Here is a 14,502-nt window from a genome sequence, read left to right as displayed (position 1 = left end):
GGATTTTTCTTCTCTGAGCTGACAATGCCATCAGCATGAGTCAGATTGGCAGTTAGTGTACACTACAGAATCATTGAAGAGCAGGTATGTCCATAAAGGCTGGAAAATGACAAGCGATAATCACATTTAAAGCCATGGCACAGGGCTGAGCAGTGCTCCATCAGCAGCTGCTTAGATTTTGACCTAATGCCTTTGTAGTGGTCAGTCAAAAGCAGCCCAGTAACATTTTGCACCGTGCACACTTCTGTGCTACCCCACTGCAGGAGCAGGAGGCTCTGGGAGCAGGAAGGACCAACCTCCTCGGTGCTTTTAGGCTGCCTGGCTGCTGCCATCCATCCCTTCAAGGGCTCTTATGTCCAGGAATACTCCTCCACCTATTTTCCTCTCCCACTGCTGCTTTTGCACACCACAGGCTGAGCCCAGCAGAGCTGGGTGTGCAGAGGTGAGGCCAGCCCTGCACTGGAGTGGGCAGTGGAAAGATTCCTGAGGAGAAACCTCCAAATGTAACCAACAGACTTTTCTCCTTTTACAGTGTGCTCAACCATACAGTATGTAATGACTCATGGCAAGTTAAGGAGTTATTTAGAGTTGTATTTAAGCCCTGCAATGACAACATACTACAAGTATGACCTCAACAAAAAAAGAACAGAACCGGTGTTTTCTGGGACAGCGTTTGGGGAAGCCTCTCGGCAAAGGAATGAGTAATTTAGTATTTGGAAACCATGAATCAACTCACAGTCTACAAACTGAGAATTTAATACAAGTGGTGATTTTACTACCACAGACAACAGACACAGCCAACTGATAAAATTTTTTTTTATTATCCACTTTTGAATTCTTTTACACTTTCCTGATTATTTTGTGTAAGGTGAAACTAGAACTGTTTAAAAGACATACACAAATCTAGTACATCAATAACCAGGTATTTCTTTTTTGCTATACTATTCTCACAACCACGTGTGTGCTAGGCAATATAACCGTCACAGAAGCAAACTTTAGGCAGAATACTGGTCAGTAAAAACAAAGCGAAAAGAGCTACCAGATATACAGACAGGCTCGGTTCCACATTCACTACTGCATTTATCAAGCGCCAAGTATTAACTGCACAATTTGTTCAGCTAGTAGAGGGGAGTTTTAAAATCAGTGCATGAAATTCTCTTCAGCAGACAGATGGACAAACAGATGGATCCTATACCTAAGTGGAATGTGAAGGCAGGGGATGATACCGTGGGACTGATAGGTGACTATTCCTAATCTTTTCCACTGCATTATTCACGCAACTCTTATTAGGTTTTATTTAATGGGACATGTTTGAAACATGGCTAGGTGAGGATGTTTGGAGCTCAAATATTACAAGGTACAAGCGTTACAGATGTGTAGATCTGCATTCCAGTACGAGATGGGAAATCCTGAATATTTGAGCCAGATCCTGGTACTACCAAAAAGTGGCAGACGAGAGCTGAAGGCTGCAACAGCACTGGCAGCTCTCAAACATCCAAGGAAGAAACCTGTCCTCGGTGAGGCTCAGGCCTCAGCCACCATCCTGACATCACCCATAACCAAAGAAAGGATGACGCGTATGTGGGAGTCCAAAATTGCTTTAATGGAGTTTAAACAGGTGAGAGTGTCAAGGATGAACAGAGTCCAATGGGAGAAAACTTTCTATAAAGTGAACTTAAAGATGGCTCAGTGGATTACTTAAGAGGTTTTCAGGATAAATTCAAAATGGGAATACCATGGAGATTTTGACTCACCTAAGAGTAAAGTAATGCTAAAGTGGCAGATCACTTCATGGTATCATCCAAACTAATAAGGCCATTCAAAAAATTGAATCTTTTCCTATTGCAAGTCCATGGCAGCGAACCAAGAATTCTCACTACTGAAGAATATCTAAGGTGTAGTAACTAGGTAAGTTATTGCTGTGGGAAGGGGCTTAGTCATGCATGTCGTATGAGCATGAAAGCACTTTTAGAAGTCAAATCCCAGTTATCTGCCAGTGTAAAGAGTTTGGAAATCAAGCTGCTAACTCCCCCATTACCCTCCTCCCCAAAACAAACCCCATCCCCAGAAAAGACAGGATTGACAAAGTGAGCTTTTGACTGAAAGCGGTGCCTCAGACTCGGTTACAAATGTCTACAGAGTGTGCCTGTTCAACTACCTCATAGCAGTGTCCCTAACTGGAATGCCATATGTTGGATTGTTTTCCTTCCATGCCCCAGTGTCACAATAGAATCTCTATAACTTTCTGTACAACTTTACAACAGAATTGTACTTCGACTGTTTTGGTGCCAGATTAAGCTCGCCAGAGTTAACATAATTGATGTCTACTTTTCTACCAATAAAGAGTTTTGCAAAGTCAATTGCGATCACAAAACCCGTTATCACAGTGTTCAGTTAAAAATATAAACACGGTAATCGGAACTGGAAATGTTCATCATAGGAAAGTTCGGAATGCCATTGGAATAACCGACCTCCGCTCTAGGTACACACAGAACACCAACCAACCGGTTTTACCCCACAGACAGTTTTTGCTACGTTGAGGTTGTGAAAGTCGATGTACTATTCTTTTTGCTTGTCGCACAAAGGGATTATGTGTAGGATACAGGGTGACATTGAACATATAGTGAAGCGTGACAGCCATTAGTTCTCTCCCTCCCCGGCGTCCCCTTCGTCTCCCTGGTTTTCTGACGTCCATAGCTGTAAGAAAATACAAATACGTGTTTGTGCTGAAAGCACACAGATAATTACAAGAGTCAGGAAGGGGAAGACAGCATAATTAGTTGTGCAATTTTCTCAGCTAAGTGCAATACAGAACTAAACTTAACAGTAAAGCTAAAGAATAACAAACTGTTACAGGAGTGAGGATAACAAGGAAGAAACCAGCACAAGCTGGCAACCTACACATAAAACTGTCTGTTGAGAACAAGCTTCACTTTGTGTTACAAAAAAAAATATCTGAGTTTGTTACAGTGGTTAACAAGTGATTTCTGGTCTGAACAAGCAAGTCTGGCTGGTCTGGTTACAAAAAGCAGTGAACACATGCAGTTACCAGCTCAGAAAAGGCCTGGAATGACACACAACTGCTTCAGGGAGTGCAGCAGCCCAGAGTGCAGTGGTTTGCCCCATGGTACTTACAGTGAGGTTGTCCCTAAGCAGCTGCATGATCAGAGTGCTGTCTTTGTAAGACTCTTCATTCAGCGTGTCCAGCTCTGCTATCGCTTCATCAAACGCCTGAAAACATGCAAGACAGCACTTTCACACTCTGCTCTCTGAACTGCTTACAAATCTGGCACATTACTATTCAAATTCTGTGACAAAAGCTTCCAGTATTTTTCTTTTCCACCACAAGAAGAAACGTAAACCAAACTGAGCACCAGACAGCCAGGGGAAAACAGAAATCTTCAGGGGGGTCCAGATTAAAACCCAGAACAACTTCACTACCATTCAACACCAAATACTGAAGATGCAAGAGCACTCTGTGTCATGCTGAAAAATGATTCACATAGCTTGAAGTCAGGTTTAAGAACAACACCTAAAAGCAACACTTCCATTAAAAAGGAAGGTCTCACTGGTTTAAATTGGCAGTGAAAGACAAAGGCACCATTACACTTTTATATATACTGTACATGAGTAACTTGGCAAGAAAATGGAAGACAGGGATTTTTGACAGTGGGGTGGAAGGTTTTCAATTGCTTTTCACAACAGCAGAGGAAATCAGGTATGTTCCACTAGACATTAACAAAGCCATTCTTCCCATCCATCTGTGACCCGTGAAAATCAATGCTGCAAGTCTGAGAGCCATGAATAAGTGCTCTTTCTTCTTTCAGGTTTCAAGCTCATGTAAGAATTTTAACTAGAAAAAACAAGCAGGAACAGCAGCACCATTTTACAGCATAACATCACTTCTTGTTACAAAGTCTTACTGAAGTGTGTGTTAAGAACACTAAGATTCACCTAATGCCATGCTATTCGAGTTACTACCAGACAATTTTCACAGACACAAAAAGCTCCACTTAGAAGGTTCTAATCCTATTTTAGGGAGAAGGCCAAGAAAAAAGGACTCATTATTTGTTTGGCACAACCCACCATACAAGTTTATTTTGGTCTCTGGAGAGAGAGGCACACATGCACATGGATACACAGGGACATTCAGGGTTACAAAGATGGACACACAGACAACACTTCACGTGCATCTGCTAGGTGTTCAAATTCAAATAAATATTTCACTTTAGAAATGCTAAATTAATTCAAGTGTTTTCAAACAAACCCATTCTAAGAGAATTAGGTGGACATTAAGAAGAGGCATTTTGTCTTCCCTGTCACAGGAACAGCTGCAGTAGCAAATCAGCTTGACCTAAAGCTAAGCCAGACCAGCAAACCAACTTACCTGAAAATATACTAAAATGACAGCAGTTTAACAATAGCATTTTTAAGCAACTTGATATGAAAAAGCATAATCATTTACAAAGTGCTACTGCAACCACTGCAATTATGCCCTCAGCCTCCACAAATATTGGTGATATGGAGAGTCTGCTTACCGTCTTTGCCAGATTACAGGCCTTCTCAGGAGAATTTAGGATCTCATAGTAGAACACAGAGAAATTTAAAGCCAAACCGAGTCGAATGGGGTGTGTTGGCTGCATCTCCTTCTTGCTAATCTCAAATGCCTCCTGGTAAGCTTGCTGAGAGTTTGCTACCGTTGCTGCAAGAAGTAATTACAACCATATTAATGCACAGCACATCTCTGTACTTCATGGGGAAAGGGATTCTCTTCTCTGTGCCACCAGAAATTCAGGCAGTCACACACGCACAGATACTTCTTTCAGTGTTTGCAGATGTAAAAGCTTTCCACTGGCAGAATTATGAAGGCAGAAATAGGTGCTCAGCTAAAGCTCTGACATGGAGAAGTTAAGTTTAGCAGTTCAGTAGAGACTTAAAATGACATTTATTCAACAAAAATTCCAACCAGTCTGGATGGACACAAACTCTACCTAAGTCAAAGTGTTCTGGTGTTAAACACCCCCTTCCAGCCCAGCTGAAGAAGTCACAATTATCAATAATAAATCCAGACAAAACCATATGGGAAAGAAGAGGTATCTAAACTACTGCAGCTCTGGGGCATGAACTTTGTATTTCAGGTTGGGGTTTCAGAGGAGAGCCAACAGTCCCTTCCTGGCTAATGAGTAACAATAAGTTCCATACTGGCATAAAACTAAGCTTGCAAGACAGGGACTCCATCAGACACTCACCAGGAGTTCAGGCAGAGTCCAGCACTGCTTTACCATTTCAGAATTAACTGGTTTAGGACCCACAAACCCAATAACCCACATTGGCATGCAGAAAGTTTGCAAACAGCAAAGACTTGAGCTAAATTCATAGTTTAAACAAGAGATCAAAGGATTTTCCATGAGGAAAAGAAAACACATCAAAACCATTCTCCAGGAAAAGGATTTTATACTGCCATATCTGCTTGAAAATCAGCTACTGTGGTCAGGGGCTGCAAGCAGATTTTGACTGGATTGATGAACATCTGTCAGTAACTTCTATTAATTTCAGCGAAGTCTTTCTCTAAAAGTGACTTGCACTGCACCCATCTGGAATACTACAGAGCAGTAGTGAAAAGAAATAAACACTCCATATTAGGGGAAAAGAACACAAGTATTTTTTACACTTGATTCTGCTTGTCCCCCAGAATGAGAGATTTCATTTCTACTTACTTTGCTTATTGTCCCCAGATGCCACCTCTGAGAGGTATCTGTAGTAATCACCTTTCATTTTCAAATAGAAGACCTTGCTTTCTGGCTGCGTGGCGTTGACAATAAGGTATTTATCCAGGAGTTCCTGAGAAAGGAAACATCACCTTTTTTTTAAATCCAAGCTATAAAAATAATGTCTGAAACAGAGCCTTTGTTACAATGGTGAGCATGAACTGTTCAAACATTAACAATGACTTATGTCATGACTTACGTAGACTCATGTGTTAATCACTTTCCCTACTGTTGTCTAAACTTTAAGAAAAAAAAAAAAAAAGAGAAACTACTTGTAACCTAATCTCTGGACAGCTGAAAACTTGCTCTGTTGAGGCCACCCACCATTCCCTCCTGCAGAACCTAATGACTATCAGGGCTTACAACTGCAAAGATCTTCCTTGAAATATACTGATGCAAACCTACGTCCGCAGCCAAACTAATAAAGCAGCAGCTGGACATCAGCACATCTGGTCACTTCTGCTGCCACAGAGCTGAATTCTATGCAGAGCTGTGAAATTATCCACAAAAAATAAATTCTATCTGCAGCTCCAGCTGAAAAGCTCAACAGTGGCACAGTCAGCACATGTGAACTCAGAAAGAGATGTACAGACTGACTGCCCTGACAGCAGCTGCTCCTGACTGATCTTACACAACCTGAACAGCAATAAAAGGAAGAGCAAAACCAGTTTGGGGGAAGAACTACAGACCTTCTCTACTCCAAAAAGGTATTAAACAAGCCTCAGGATGTCAGCATTCATTAACAGAAGAATTTAAATGGTCAGCCTTTTAGCAGGACTCATGCCAGTACCCCAGATCTAAATTTGTTTTCATGGTGAACCACCCCCCCAGCCAGCAGCCAGGGGTCTTTAATGTGGCCTTGTTTGCTTTTTTCTGCTAAAAAAAAAAATGCTCTTTTATAGCAAATTCCCCAAGAAACAACCTAGATGCCTTAGAAGCTGGAATGGGATCCAAGTACGTAGCTATGCAAAATTATTCCCCTGCTAAGGTGCTGCAGTGTCTACAGCAATCCTACGATTCCTTAAGCCTCTCTGAAAAATGCTGCAGTACTAACTACTGTTATTTTTGCTGTTGGATTATTACCAGAACATCATTGCAGATATCCTGCAATTCAGCCTCGATTTTCTCACGATATTCTCTTCCCATCTGCTGTTTCTTCTCGTTCCTCTCTGTTTTCTGTTCGATGCTGGAAATCACACGCCAGGACGAGCGACGGGCACCGACCACGTTCTTGTAGGCCACGGAGAGGAGGTTCCTCTCTTCGTTGGACAGTTCATGTCCCTGCTCAGTGACAGCCTTCATAGCAGCAGCCATGTCATCGTAACGCTCGGCCTGCTCGGCCAGCTTGGCTTTCTGTACCAACTCGCTTTTATCCATGGCTCTCCTGCAATTAGCGGGGAATAAAAAGAGAGAAAAGTGTCTCCTGGTTGTCCACAGTGTGGAAGTTCATGCTGAAGGGTGAAGCAGATTTTACAGTCACTAATAAGAGGGAAATCTATAAATTCTAACAGAGTAATACAGAGGGTTTCCTTGTAAAAAATTATCGGACCTTTTGTCAAACATGTATAATTTCTATGTGTAAATGACTAATCACAATCCTGAAGATATGAATGCATCATTCTTCAAAATGCAGCAAAAGTCATACTGGCATTAAGTACAGCCCAATGTGAATCTTTCCCCTTTCCTATACTGGCCACAGCTCAATTTGGGAGACACTAATCCACTGTTCTGACCCAGAAACAACCAGTTTTGGTTGGTTTTTTTTGGTTTTGTTTCCCTCCACTGCTAAACAATAGCACCTACGTAGGAGCACTGAAGCACTGGACAGCTCCTCCTGACACTGAAGAGCTTTGGCAAGCTACAGGAGGTGTTTCTGTGGGTTTACATAAACCATACCCAGTAAAGCTGTAGTTGTTGGCAACTATGGAAAGCATATTTATACTGTTCTGCCAGAAAATACAGCTTTTTTTACACATGCATCAACGTACACATAATGGATCATTCTACACAGCTATGGGGGCTGCAGCCTCAGGTTTTCAAGACCTTTTAAATAATACTGACATTCATAAAATCTGAATGGGATGTGGCCCACATGATGGTCACTACCACAAAACAAATTGCTTATATGGAAACAATTTGTTTTATCATTTCTGATAATGCAGTTTAGCAACTGGAGCCAAGAAAAACACATCACAGGACCACAAGGCCACTGAAGAGCTTAAGCAATGAAAGATGAAGTGAGTAAGGAACGTGCTATTTAGGCAGCTTGAGTGTTGCTTACTCCTACACCACAATGCTAACACACAGTTAACCACTGAGCCACCAACCTCATACTCGATACACCACCTAGGGCCTGGCTCCCAGGAGAAATTAAACAAGTTTCTTTGCCTTTATCAAAGCAAAGCAGACCTCAGTACCTCACAAACTCCAACATACCCCAAATTCATCTGCAGAATTTCTGTAGTTTTGCAAATTCACTTTTGGACAGACCCAGAGCTGTTCCTCTCATCAGTACAGAGCAATAATTACCCTCTCCTACTCTCTAAATCCTAATCAGGACTTTCACTGCCCAGGTAAGTTTACAGGATGAGACCTAACAGCCTAAAATAAACTTCTAGAAGAAAAATAAAAAGCAAACAAGAACAGTAACTTTACAATTGCCTTCACAGGCTTCTGTTCATTAGAGAAGCATCTACAGCCCTATTAGAAAGAACCAACAGGCTGACAGTGATTGCTGTAGCCTTTTCCCTGGCTCTCACCCTCAGAGATTCCAGTCTGACAGGCTTCTGATGGAGAACATTTTGCACACACTGCTCAGCTTGTATTTTACTCCAAGTATCACCTACCACACTCTTGTAGAGGAAAACCAGTCCCTTGTACTAAATCCTGAACCAGGACAATGAGATGCAGACCCAAATTCCCACTGTGTGTTTGAGCAGTTTCATACACTGCTCATACTGCCAAGGATGAGCCCTAACTACAAAATTATTTTGAGACGAGCACATTCTATCCCTCCAGCTGAAGATATTCCACTTCAGACAAAAAAAAAAAAAAAAAAATCATCCAAGATATCATGTCAAACATCGTTATTTCACATGAAAGCTCCTGAAGTAAATCCAGCAACCAAATGTACCTGCTCTGTATCTGCAAGTCTAACTCACTCCTGCTTGCCTTTGATCCTCTGTAGATCCTAATGCATCCAGCCACATAAGGCACTCAAAGTAAGGATATGGAATGCTAAACCCAGCCTCCTAGAAAGGGACCTCTTGCAGACTGGTAAGTAAAGTTGGGCTGCAGTTCAGTCCCATTGCAAATACTGGGTTTAAACTACTGGATCTTGGGATCTATTGGAAGGTGACACACACACTTCAGATGGAAGCCCTCAACAAGCCAGAGTGACTTTGGGCAGCAGTGTGGCAGGTTCTGGAGATTAATTTGGTTCTCTCTTCACCAATAAGCTTTTGCCATGGGGATATGCTCTATTGTCATTGGCTTCCACGGGCTTACCAAAAGGATGGCTCCTGACTGAAAAGGGGTAAGTGTGATTAGTGATGTTCACTTTTTCTCTCTGCACTGAAGCTTAGCACAGTAACAATGCAGAACAAGAGCAAGGAATCATCAGACCCCTTCCTACTGAGAGAACCCATCCCACTTTTCCCTGTTGAGTCTATCGAACCTCATAAACCATTCCCTTAACTCAGCAGTAACTGCAGACTGTGTGCTCAAGGCAGGAAGTAATTTGTGAGTGGCACTTCTCTACCCACTCAGTAACATCTGAACGTGAGCAAAGTACACCTGAAGAATGCATTTTACATTGCAAGAGCCAACTTTAAACAACTGGACATTTAAACAAAACAGTTTCAGAGCAGTTCTAGTTTCCTCACTGTCTGCACAGCTTCTAGAAGTATTTCTATTGCAAGCATCTTATCTTCTCCTCTTCTTCTTATGAAATGTGATTATTACGTGGAAGCAGCCTGCTTGTTGAAGTCCAGAGGCAAGTAGCTCCAAGAGAGTTTACATTTTGCCATTGAAAAGTCAGTTTTATCTTTGATCTGCACTTTGCCAATAGTGGTCTAATCTGCAGACAAGTCATCTGTGCAGAATTCCATTCACAAACAACATGGAGTTTAGTTTTGAAAGGGTGCAGAGTTTGTTTTATCAAGCTCACTGACATATTTATATTTAGATGCAAGACAGTTCACGGCAGTCAATGGGTTCATACAAGGACACATGAAGGAAATCACAGAGGGAACTGCAGGGGCACAAAGACCTAGTGGATAAAAGAGATTCAGAAACCAGTTTAACATATCAATTATACAAGTGAAATAGCAGCACAAAGATTAGAATGTTGTTTCTCATGAAGCAACGTTCCTCAGCAATGTATCCAATTTATGCACATCTTAAATGTAACTCAAACCAATCACTGAAGATGGAGCTCCTCAGAACTTCACTGGCTTAGTTTTGACATAAGAATTCAGTATACAAGGACTTCAATTTAGTTAATTCATCTTCATATCTGTTTGCTATGAAACACAAAGTATTATTCAATAATATGGATTTCACAGAATTTAAATGCAGTAAGAAAAGCATTGCCCACACCAAAATATCTGCCATTGACAGTAAGCCTACCATTATTTCCTCCCCAGGGTGCTGCATAAACAAACACTTAAAATCCTCATTTGATTCTCCATTGCTTACCTTGTTAGAAGCTTGGAGAGAGCTTTGCAGAGCTATGCTGGCTTGAGCTCCAAAAGAGGGAAGTGTTTGCCAGAAGGAAAAAAGATACAAGGAAAGGAGTGATGTTTGAAAAGGCAAAGAAGCAACTATCAGTCATAACTGGTCCCTCCCAGAGAGGAGATGAAAGCCACGCTCTAACAATGGATCAGTGTGCCACAGTCTGAGACAAGCAAAGCCTAGAGCTAAAAATACTCCTAGGCCACACACAGAAGCCATCTACCAAAGGTTACCTGCAGCTAGGAGCAAAACACACAAAGGTGATGAACAGGAGGCTGACAGGAATGATCTATTCTAGCACTAATGAAGCCATGCCATGGCGGCAAGGGGGAAAAAAGGGAAGACGGGAAAAGGTGCAGAGACGTGCAGACCACAGCCATGGAGGAGTCCTGAAAGTTGCCTGTTCTAAGCAGAAGATTCTGATATTAGATGCATTAACACATTTCAAATTCTTAAGACACTGTCTTCTTAAGAATCTGTTAAACCACAGCTTAGTAGCCCTCCAAAAAGAAGTGGCTGGCCACTGTTCACAATAAGGAATACCAACCACTACCCAGCTGCCACAGTCAGTAGTACCAGCTGCCAGAAATTTGAATCACACTAAGTCCCACACTTAGAATGTAATTTTTTTGTTATTCTTTTTCTCTATCTCCCATGTAGCCTAGAGCTCTTTCAATCTCCCTTACAAACGCAGAAGAGCGTGTATGCAGGCACTAGAAGTTACAAATGCTTACTCCCACCCCAGAAAAGCTTTACACCTGTGTGGAGAAGACTGAAATATATCACAGAGCATCAAAGGTAAAGGTCAGAACCTGTAAAACTCATTAGTTTGTAGCTGGCTGAATCTTTCAGTGGAAGATGCAGGGAGAAAGGGATGGTGTGACCACCCTGGGAACAGCCCCTGGAGTCAGGACACCCACGGATCTTTCATGAGTGGATGGACACACAGAAATGGATGTTCACATCCCAGTAACAGCCGAGGAGTAAAACATCCAGCTACTGTTCTTCAGGAGGCTGCAGGATCTTGAGAACCACACCTTACCATCTGCTCTGTAGCCTTTATTGTTTCCCATTCCGATGGGCTGTTTAGGACAAAGCCAGAACGGATCACAACTAACCATGTTTAAAGTCTGCAGAAATGAAATGAAAACTGGCACTGAAAAAAATTCTGCCTTATATAACATATCGAACTGACAGGACAATACTAATAAGCTTAGTTGGTCTGAAGTCTGCTGCTCCTGATGACCTGTTCTTCCCATGCTAATTAAGCCATCGATTTTTGTGCGCTGTTTTTCTCTCTATGGCAAGCACGAGACTCTATCAGACAAACACTTCCCCTTGGTAAAATACTGGTGAGAAATCAGGGTGGGCATGGGCTTGACATACTGGGCCCCACTGGGTTGAGTAGAGACACAGGTTAATAGACCCACGAGTTCCACTGTGAGAAAGGAATGTGGAACCAGATTGGGTGAAATGGGAGGCAATCCTGCTTCCCAAGCACAAGCTCCTTTCAAATTCTAACAGGAAAAGCAGCAGACTGGTACAGAATTTGCAGCTCAAGATTCCAACAATATGTGAACGTACCTGGATTTGATTTCTGAATGGGCAATTCATTCTGAAATTAAACATTAATGTGAGGTGAGTTGTATTTCAAACTAGAGTTCTATAACTACAGAGAGTAAGAGCTTTGGAGACACTGTTTCTAACACAAATGGAAACTCTTTCTCCATAACTCAGGTACACACATACTGACACAAGTATCTGCATGATGGGGATGGCATTCCCTGTCAAGAAAACATTGCCCCCAACATTTATTCTTTACAGGAAATCAATCAACTCTTTCCATGCAGTGCAAGAAACCTTCCTTGCTTTGCTGCAGTATTAGGCATTTGATGTCATTACTTGTGTTTCTCTGTTTGGTTCCCTCAAAGGCTATCATGGATTGCTAAGTAACTGATTAGAAAATGAATGGGTCTGGTAAGATCTGAACAGTAAAATCTCACACAACTGTCAGAAGCTTGGGTATAGCAAGATCAGTATAATATCCTGCAAACATAATGAGGGAAAAAAGAACATCATTTCCCAGCTGTGATATTCTTGCTGACCTCGTGCAGCACATAACTTCGGCCTCCTCTGCATCTATGCTGGCCTTCAGCTGACATCTTTATGCAAATGCTCAGGTAAAATTAACATTCTATAAAACCATGCCTCAACCTGCTCTGGTCATCTGCCATCATTACCTGTTGCTTTCTAAATCTGACCAATATAATTATTGAATAAAATGAAAACTAATGGTTTTCTATCTCCACAGAGAATTACAAAATGTCTATGACCAGTACCAATAACGTGGGAACACTGATACTGTACAGACACCTTCAGTTTAGTGATAGGAGCCTTGTTCTTCCCAATGCCAGGCTGAAAAGCTGAGCTCTGCTCCCTGCCTATGGCCCTCACGCAGGTGGAGACACGCTGGCACTTCCACAGCACAACATACTCACATGGTAACACCTTTTTGTTCAAACTAGCAGAATTGTTTTTGGCTAGGGTCCAGGTGGAAATAGTGAGTTAGCCCGAAAAATCTTCCCCCAGGCATAAAGTTCATGCCAAACTAATATATTCATATCACAGGTAAATCACTTTTGTTAATAATAAACTGTCAGTATTTGTATTACAGGGTGGGGCAAGAAGTGTGGCCATATAACAGACACACTGCTGGTATTAGGATATCACACGGATCAGAGTACGAGCTTTTACCTCATTAACCAAATAATTATTTACTGAACTCCTCCTCATCTGAGTTTATTCACATGCAGCACAAAAAGCTGCATACTGGCACAGGCCTGCTCAGGAAAAAATAAAAAGACTCAACATCAAAATAGCAGAGATCAGAACATGCGGTACTGACATAATGAGGTTGAGAAAACTGCACCAGGCCCATCTGTGCAAGGAGTCTATCACTTTATTGGTACCAATTTAATAAACAAAATATGATACTGGGGATATTTTTGCAGTCCTTTAGTACCAAGGGAGAAAAAGGCACTCGCATTCTTCTTGTCTTTTCTAGACCAGATTACAGCTCATTATTACCTTGAAATAAAAGTAAGCTCTCTTCTCATAAAAAAGTACTCAAATTTCTGACTAAGGTGTCCTGCAACAAGAAATGTGTGAAGACACAAATATTCCTCCTGCCACTGAAGTTACAAAACCTTAATAACGTTCTCAAAGCCTCCGATTTTTTCCCACAGGAATTTAGTTTTTACGGTGCTGCACGATATGCTTCTTGCTTTCCCACCGCTGGAAAAGGTATTTTAACTATTAATAAGAAATCCACCTGAAGGCAGCCAATTTATCTCGCGACCTCTACGCCAACACAGCGCCTGTGTGCCACTGTCACTCCATCATCCACCGGGATGATTGTACCTACCTCGAACAAAGCCTGGTAGCTCGGGGCCACTGCCCGGCCTTTTTGCGGGCCGGGACCCGCTTGGGAGCAACCCCGTTTCCATTCTGGAGAGGGCTCTATTCCCAAATAAGCACTCTATTCCCGAGCGGGCGCGATCGGGAAAAAAACAACAGCGAAAAACTGGAATAACAATAATAATAATAATGATGATGATGATGATAAAATAATTTGTGCTGCCTCCTAAAGGGAAGCGAAGCATTGCTGCGATAACCTTCAGCCCTACCACGGGCCGCTCGCACCCACCACACGCGGCTCTCCCCCAGCTGTGGAGGCCACCCCTGGACCACCCCGGCCCGGCTTTTTCCCCCCCCGCCCCTTCCCCTGCGGGAGCGCGGGCCTTTCCCAGGTGAGCGCGGCCGCGCCCCGGGCCCCGAGTGACTCACCGGGGCGGGGCAGCGAAGGGGCGGCACCGCCCGCCCGGGCCCGGCAGCGGCCGCCGAGCAATGGCCACACCGTTACCCGTGGGCACGGGGGGGAGGCAGCGCGGTGTGAGGACTCTCCCGCCGCGGCCTGCGGCCGCCGGGGCGGAGCGGGGGG

General features: G+C 42.8%; 1 protein-coding gene across 1 annotated transcript in view; it reads right to left on the bottom strand.

Moving 5' to 3' along the window:
* Positions 1–800: 800 nt before the first annotated feature.
* Positions 801–14,502, bottom strand: part of YWHAB (tyrosine 3-monooxygenase/tryptophan 5-monooxygenase activation protein beta) — a 14,387-nt gene continuing 685 nt past the window's right edge. The window contains exons 2-6 of the mRNA XM_027693828.1: positions 6,852–7,152; positions 5,718–5,841; positions 4,539–4,702; positions 3,136–3,231; positions 801–2,697 (exon numbers count right to left, since the gene is read on the bottom strand). Coding sequence (XP_027549629.1) covers positions 2,641–2,697; positions 3,136–3,231; positions 4,539–4,702; positions 5,718–5,841; positions 6,852–7,145 — 735 coding nt within the window. The 5' untranslated portion in view covers positions 7,146–7,152 and the 3' untranslated portion in view covers positions 801–2,640. The remainder of the gene's footprint in view (positions 2,698–3,135; positions 3,232–4,538; positions 4,703–5,717; positions 5,842–6,851; positions 7,153–14,502) is intronic.

This window comes from Neopelma chrysocephalum, unplaced genomic scaffold, assembly GCF_003984885.1.
Source record: "Neopelma chrysocephalum unplaced genomic scaffold, ASM398488v2 Primary Assembly neopelma1_94, whole genome shotgun sequence".
Classification (NCBI taxonomy): Eukaryota; Metazoa; Chordata; class Aves; order Passeriformes; family Pipridae; genus Neopelma; species Neopelma chrysocephalum.
The sequence above is the reverse complement of the archived record's forward strand: the minus strand, read 5'-3'. Positions and strand labels throughout refer to the sequence as shown.